General features: G+C 47.0%; 1 protein-coding gene across 1 annotated transcript; it reads left to right on the forward strand.

Annotated features, from left to right (window-relative positions):
• Window positions 1-5,803: 5,803 nt before the first annotated feature.
• On the forward strand, window positions 5,804-7,768 carry LOC123401344 (F-box/FBD/LRR-repeat protein At1g13570-like). Its single transcript, XM_045095127.1, has 3 exons — window positions 5,804-6,877; window positions 6,964-7,098; window positions 7,205-7,768. Exons 1-3 carry the CDS (start codon window positions 5,975-5,977, stop codon window positions 7,499-7,501), a joined length of 1,335 nt encoding a protein of 444 aa, XP_044951062.1. The 5' UTR covers window positions 5,804-5,974; the 3' UTR covers window positions 7,502-7,768.
• Window positions 7,769-8,051: the final 283 nt, after the last annotated feature.

Consider the following 8,051-nt stretch of genomic DNA (forward strand, 5'->3'; position numbering starts at 1 on the left):
GGAACATATCATGGTGGTAGTTGCATGGCAATATATCTCGGAATGACTTTGACAAAATCATAGTAGGTAGGTATGGTGGCTGTTTTGAGGAAGGCTAATGGTGGATTTTGTGCACCGGCGAAAGTTGCACGGCACTAAGAAGATAGTGATGGTGGAAGGTGAAAGTGCATCTAAATCATGGACTCAACATTAGTCATGAAGAACTCATATACTTGTTGCAAAAGTTTTATTAGTAATCGAAACAAAGCATTCAAAGCATACTCCTAGGGGAAGGATTGGTAGGTATAAACCATCGCGCGATCCCGACCGCTACGCAAAGGATGACAATCAATAGACTAATCATGCTCAGATTTCATCACATAGCGGTTCACCATACGTGCATGCTACGGGAATCACTAACTTCAACACAAGTATTTCTAGATCCACAACACCTTACTAGCATGACTTCAATATTACCATAACCACAACTCAAAACTAATTGAGATGAATCAAACTTCTCTAACTATTCAATGCACATGAAGGTGGAAGTTTTCGTATCCCTTCAAATAACTAACCCTTTTGAAACTACTTTCAAAGCATAGATCAACTACCAAGCCACGCACCGCTGTGCTCTAAAAGATATAAGTGAAGCACATAGAGCAAAAGTATCTAGCTCAAAAGATATAAGTGAAGCACATGTGAGCTGAATTGTCTATCAAAAGATATAAGTGAAGCTCGACAAAATCACGGTGTGTGTATGTCTCTCTCTCTATGTGTGCAGCAAGGATGATTGTGACACAACAAAAAAATAAAAGACTCCTATGATACAAGACGCTCCAAGCAAAAACACATAACATGTGGTGAATAAAAATATGACCCCAAGTAACGTTACCGATGGATTAAAGACGAGAGAGGGGATGCCTTCCCGGGGCATCCCCAAGCTTAGGCTTTTACGGCATCCTTGAATCTCTTGGGGTGCCTTGGGCATCCCCAAGCTTGAGATCTTGCCACTCTTTATCTTTTTGTCCATAAGAACTTCACCCAAAACTTGAAAACTTCACAACACGAAACTTAAACAGAAACTCGTGATAACATTTGTACAAGAAAGCAAACCACCACTTCCTTAGGTACTGTAGCAAACTTCAATTCTACTTGTGCTGATGTTGGGTTACTGTACTTTCAATCTTCCATGGCTAATACCCCCCCCCCCCCCGATACTATCCATAGTTTAACGCCCTTAGCTAGGCATTCAATGATGCTCTCACAAAAGACAAGAATTGAAGCACAACGAGAGCATCCTAAAGCATGTGAAAACCACATCTAAGTCTAACATACTTCCTATGCATAGGCATTTTATAGGAAAACAAATTGTCAAGACAACCAATAGCTGCCATATGCAAGGAAGAAGAAAGAGACAATAGCAATCTCAACAAAACGAGAGGTAATTTGGTAACATGAGAGTTTCTACCAAAATATTTTCCTCTCTCATAGCAATTACATGTGGGATAATATTCAAATTCAACGATATAGCTATCCCATAGGATATTCTTTTCATGGTCCACATGCATGCAAAGTTGACGCTCTTCAAAAATAGTGGGATTATCATCAAATAAAGTCATGACTTCTCCAATCCCACTTTCAGTATTGTTGCAAATATCATATTCATCATGAGGTTTGAATAAATTTTCAAGATCATAAGAAAGATCATCACCCCAATCATGATTATTGCAATAAGTAGTGATCATAGCAAAACTAGCATCCCCAAGCTTAGGGTTTTGCATATTTTTAGTATGATTGTCACTAATAGGATTTATAGTGAAACCATTGCAATCATGCTTTTCATCCAAGGAGCCCTCGTGAATCACTTCATGAATTTCTTCCTCACAATTTTCAGGTTCATGCAGCTCAAGCAAAACTCCATAGAAATAGTCAATTGTCCTCAACTCACTAGCAATTCGTTCAACAATAGTGGGTCTCTTAAAGAGACTAGCTAGTGGATGAGGATCCATATCAATAGATTTTCAGCAAGAGAAGATGCAAGCATATTGAAGGCACATGGCACACAAGCGAACAGAAGGCAAGCGAGAGAAAAGGGCGAACGAAAAGGCAAACAAAAAAGGCAAAGGAGAAAGGCAAATGAAAACGGCAAATGTGAAGTGGGGGAGAGGAAAACGAGAGGCAACTGGCAACAAAAGTAAATTCAAGAGAAGAGTTTGTGAGACCTACTTGGATAGATCTTGATTTCTCTTCCCCGGCAACGGCGCTAGAAATACTTCAGATGGTTGTTGTGTATCCCTTGCAATGGCGCCAGAAATAGTTGTGTTCACGGCACCAGGAATCCTTCAGCAACGGATACGCCTTAAGGGACTTCCTAGGCAAGTATGCAAAGGATTTCCCCCGTGGCCTTGGAGCCTTGCGTTGGTGTTCCCTCGAAGCGGAAAGGGTGATGTAGCACAACGACGGTAAGTATTTCCCTCAGTTTGAGAACCAAGGTATCAATCCGGCGGAAGAGTATCTCAAGATCCTGCACAAACACAAAAGCTTGCACCCAACGCTGTGAAGGGGTTGTCAATCCCTTATAGATTGTTTGCCAAGTGAGAACTGAAAGCAACAAAGTAACAAAGCAAAGTAAAAGCGGAGATGTAAACAATGGATGTGAATAGACCCGGGGGCCGTAGTGTTTACTAGTGGCTTCTCTCATGAAAGCAAGTATACGGTGGGTGAACAAATTACTGTCGAGCAATTGATAGAACTGTGCAGAGTCGTGACGATATCTATGCAATGATTATTTCTATAGGCATCACGTCCGAAACAAGTAGATTGATACTTTCTGCATCTACTACTATTACTCCACACGTCGACCGCTGTCCAGCATGCATCTAGTGTATTAAGTCCATAAGAACAGAGTAACGCCTTAAGCAAGATGACATGATGTAGAGGGATAATCTCAAACCAATGATAAAACCCCCATCTTTTTACCCTTGATGGCAACTGCTTGATGTGTGCCTTGCTGCCCCTACTGTCACTGGGAAAGGTCACCACATGGCAGAACCCAAAACCAAGCACTTCTCCCATTGCAAGAATCATAGATCTAGTTGGCCAAACAAAACCCAAGACTCGGAGAGACTTACAAGGATATCAAATCATGCATATAAGAAATTAGCAAAGACTCAAATATATATCATAGATAATCTGATCACAAGTCCATAATTCATCGGATCTCGACAAACACACCACCAAAGAAGATTCCATCAGATAGATCTCCATGAAGATCATGGAGAACTTTGTATTGAAGATCCAAGAGAGAGAAAAGGCCATCTAGCTACTAACTAAGGACCCGTAGGTCTGAAGTGAACTACTCACGAATCATTGGAGGGGCGATGATGATGATGAAGAAGCCCTCCAACTCCAAAGTCCTCTCGGGCAGGGCGCCGGGAAGGGTCTCCAGATGAGATCTCGCGGAAACGGAAGCTTGCGGCGGCGGAAAAGTATTTTCGAGGCTCCCCTGATTTTTTGCGGAATATTTGGAAATATATAGGCGCAAGACCTAGGTCAGGGGCGGCCAGGGAGGCCACAAGCCTGCCCACCGCCGCCTCCCCCCTGGTGGCAGAGTGGGGGCTTGTGGGCTCCCTGGAGCCCACCTGGCTTGGCCCAAAAGCCCCCTCGACTTCTTCCGTTCGGGAAAAACTCATTTCGGGGTTTTTCTTCCGTTTGGACTCCGTTCCAAAATCAGATCTGAAAAGAGTCAAAAACACGGAAAAAACAGGAACTGGCACTTGGCACTGAATTTATAAGTTAGTCCCAAAAAGATATAAAAAGGTACATAAAACATACAAAAAAGGCAAGATAACAACGTGAAACCATCAAAAATATAGATACGTTTGAGACGTATCACGCCACTACTACTACTTGCAGTCTTGCAGATAATCAAAGTCGACAGTCAACCACTAAACCAACAGTAACCTGCTACTAAATACAGGGAACACAATCTAAGAGAAGGTAAAATTGGCGACGTGCTTGGTGCCCTCGGAGACGGTATGCTTGGCGAGCTCGCCGAGGAGGCCGAGGCGGCAACCATGGCTAGGGATAGAGGAAACTTAGACAATGAGGGGAAAGGGGGAGGTGAGGAGAAGTCCAGTATGCCGGAGTCGAGCCATCAGGCGACGACGTCTTGAGGATGAGTCGGGCGACGGTGTCTTGAGGATGAATCGGGCGACGTCTTCTTCTCAAATCCTTGAGTCCCTCCGAGAGGGTTCTGAAGGGCGTGAAAACAGGTGGATCGATGGGGTATCTAGCGGGGTTTATGGGCCCCTCGAGGATTATCCCCTGAAATCCTGCCCGACCCTTGCGTACCAAACAAGCAAATCTGGCCAAAGGGGTCGTGCCTGACGGGCTGGCCCAACTACCCGTTGGCCAGGCACGAGACGGGCCCAGCCTGGCATGGGCTAATCGTGTCCGGGCCAGGCACGAGCACGCCATGGGCCGTGCCTGGGCTGCCACCCCGAGCCCGCGTGCCAGCACGACATGACACGATTGACGTGGGCCGGCCCGTGGCACGGCACGGGCACGGCACGAGACCGCATCAGGCGATGGGGGAGCGTCGGGGGCAGCTGACCATTGGCGTTGGCGCGGGGCGCCCGACCGTTGGCATGGGGGAGCGGGCCAGGGCGCCAGCTGGCTGTGGTGGGTGGCGCGGCCACGCGGGAGAGTAGCCGTTGGGAGGGATTAGCTATAGGATTAGATGGGTTTAGGAGGGATTAAGAGGGATTTTTAATACATAATTCATATTTTCGAAAATATGACCGTTGGAGGATCAAATTAGTCCAAAAATTAAATTGTGCCTATCGTGCCTATCGTATCAATTTTTTGGTTATAAAAAGGGATGCCAAGTTTCTCATTTCTACCTCCATCTCATTATACACACACAAACATGGTTGGTGCAAATCTAGACTGGCTTGATGCTATTGTGAGGCGTCGGGAAACAATTTGGAATTTCTACAATGAAGAAAGAGTTAGAGATGAGGATGGTATCCCCCAAATTTATGCAAAGTGCCAACAATGCGGTAGGAAGATGCTCGTGAAGCAAAATGCAGGAACCGGCCACCTGCTCAGGCACATAACGGCACATGTGAGGGAGAATGGGACGCGGCGACTGCTGCAGCGGCGGCTGCAGGTGCAGGTGCACGCAATGCACGGCAAGGTTGGAGGATTTCTAGAAATCCAAAGCATGTCATGTAATGTAGTATTTTTTTTCCTTTCTCGATGTTTTCTTCTTTTTGTATTTCTACTTTTCTAGAGAATGGCTTGTACTCTTTTACTTTTTTGGAATGAAAGGTTTTAATGAGGCAGACACTAATAAAATTCTAGATTTATCCCATATAAGACTGTGTCAAAGTATATATTTTTTGGATTTTATTGAATTTTTATAAAAAGTTTGGTATGTTTTTTTTAAAAGCAAACGTGTCGCGGACCGGCATGCCCCCAGCGTGCCGCGGGCCGGCACGATTAAAGGGCATGCCTTGCTTGGGCCTGGTAGCCTGGCACGCGGACCGGCACGGCACGATCCGTTTAATAATCGGTCCCAGACGTGCCGTGCCGTGCCTAGCACGATTGTGGGAGGGTGTGTCGAGCCGGCCCGTTTGGCCAGGTATGCAAACGAGGCCTCCCTCTGTCTCAAAATAACTGTCTTGACTTTGTACTAGCTCTAATACAAAATTATACTAAGCTTAAGACAGTTATTTTGGGACGGATGGAGTATTTTCGTTCATTTGCAATGGAAAGGGGTATAGCCCGGTTTGAAAAGAAAAAAAGAGTTAAATATAGGTTTTCTCCCCAAGATCCAGAACCTCTCCGTCGCGGCGGGCGGCGGCAAAACCTAGCGCTCCATCCCTGTTCCGACCTCCCCGCTCCGTTCCCCGGCCGCGTCGGGCCGCGAGGGGCGCCTGTCGGCGAGGAGCTGCGGGCGAAGAATCGACGCCAAACCTTCCGTCCGGCCATGGAGAAGGAGGCTGCGGGCGCGGCTGCTGCTGCTGCGGCGGCGGCCGAATCCGATGGGACCGCGGAGAAGCGGGCACGGAGTGGGGACTGCGACGACACCGCCGACGATTTCATCAGCAGTCTCCCCGACGCCGTCCTCGGCACCATCATCTCCCTCCTCCCCACCAAGGACGGCGGCCGCACGCCGGCCCTCTCACGCCGATGGCGCCACCTCTGGCGCTCCGCGCCTCTCAACCTCGAGGTCAGCACCCGACTCCCCGACGACGAAGCCGACGCCGCGGGCCCCGTCCCCGCCATCTCACGCGTCCCGCTCTCTGCTGTCTCCGAGATAATCTCCCAACACCATGGCCCCGCACGCCGATTCTCCCTCCACTGCCGCCGCGACGACGGCGACCTCTGCCCCCAGGTGGAGAGCTGGCTTCGCTCCCGCGCCCTCGCCAACCTCCAAGAGCTCGACATCAGCTACGCCAAACCGCCGCTGCTGACATTGGTTCTCCGCTCTGCATCCAGCATCCTTGTCGCCAAGATCAGTCATTGTGATTTCGAGCCGACCATGAGCTTCCCCTTCCTCAAGAAACTCTCCCTGTTTTGCGTTTCCATCTCAGTTGACCTCTTCCCCCGGCTGTTATCCGGCTGCCATGCCTTGGAGAGCTTATCCATGACCAAAGTTCGTGCTGTGGGTTGTCTCCGCTTTCGCTCGCCGACCATTAGGACCATCATCTTCCGTCATAGCTTTGGTGAAATGGCGGAACTGGTCATCGAGGATGCTCCTCGCCTTGTAAGGTTACTAGTACCTTATTGTGAGAGAGATTACAGTGTGACTATCAGGGTAATTGGGGCGCCTAATCTGGAGATATTGGGACCTCTCTTTGTTGTTGCCCCCAAGCTCCAACTCTTCCAGGTACCATCAGCGTCATCTTCGAATCTTGCTGTCGGCATTCCTACATGGAGATAAAAAAATTGATGTTCATTGTTTGTTTTCTTCAGGGAATAAGCCCAGTCAGCTCCACAAACTCGATGTGCTCGTTGAAGGTTTTGGCTCTCAAATCTTCTGGGCAGAAATTGGATGCAGTTCTTAACATCCTTAGGTGGTTCCCCTGTTTGGAAAAGCTTTGTGTTATTGTGAGTAATCATCTTTGCTTTCTTGAAATATTTGTTTGACATACTATAAAATTCTACTACTAGTTAGCATCAGCTTTGACATATGCCTCTCCTTCCTGTTTTGCAGTTTCACGTAAACCGTGAGATGAATGACGAAAATGAGCCTCAGTATGACCCACAACATCCAATCGAATGCCTTGAGACCTGTCTAAAAAAAGTGGTGTTCAAGTCATTTGAGGGCTATGGCAAACAGGTTGACTTTGCGAAGTTCTTTGTATTGAATGCAAAGGTGCTAGACAAAATTGAATTTGAAGTAAGAAATAAGTACAGCAGTGAAACAGTGGCTTATGAACACCGGCTGCTACAGGTGGAAAACAGAGCTTCCCGAGAGGCTCGGTTTGAATTCAGGACTACCTCATACTGACTGAGTACCATGTCAACAAGCATATCCAAGATTTGCCAGTGGCCGAACCCTTCAGACAGCCGTAGACAGCATTGATGCCTGAAGATTGCACCGTCTTCTGCTCATTTTGAAATGCTGTCGATGCCTGAATATTGCATTATCTTCCGCATAAGTCTGCTCTATTTGTAGTGTAAAGTTCCTCTATAGTAATTCCAGTAATGTATGAAGTTACCCCTGTTAAAACAGCAAAAGATGGTTTTCGATGCAAAAATAGTGCACCTTGGGAAATTTGTGATTGGGAGGAAATCAGAAATATTACTGTCGAAAGTTGTAACTGGAGGGACCTGGTAGGTGATAACCCCTCTGCTGAAACTACCTACTCATATGGCCTTACCCTTACCCTAACCCTATGCAATTGTGGCTTTGTTCTGCCTAAGCTGGGCTAGAAACATGTGCATGTGTGGGAAACTTGCTCGTCTTTTCAACTATACACACAAAAGCACGAGATATTTCATTTCTGCTTTGATTTTTCATGTACACATAGCACCTGTAGGCTAGGAAGGAGAGGTTT

The sequence above is a fragment of the Hordeum vulgare genome, chromosome 6H (assembly GCF_904849725.1).
Source record: "Hordeum vulgare subsp. vulgare chromosome 6H, MorexV3_pseudomolecules_assembly, whole genome shotgun sequence".
Lineage (NCBI taxonomy): Eukaryota > Viridiplantae > Streptophyta > Magnoliopsida > Poales > Poaceae > Hordeum > Hordeum vulgare.

Coding starts and splice junctions, on each gene's coding strand:
- LOC123401344 (XM_045095127.1), top strand. CDS start 5,975: ATGGAGAAGGAGGCTGCGGGCGCGGCTGCTGCTGCTGCGGCGGCGGCC. Junction 6,878..6,963: donor CCAAGCTCCAACTCTTCCAG/GTACCATCAGCG, acceptor TGTTTTCTTCAG/GGAATAAGCCCAGTCAGCTC. Junction 7,099..7,204: donor TGGAAAAGCTTTGTGTTATT/GTGAGTAATCAT, acceptor CCTGTTTTGCAG/TTTCACGTAAACCGTGAGAT.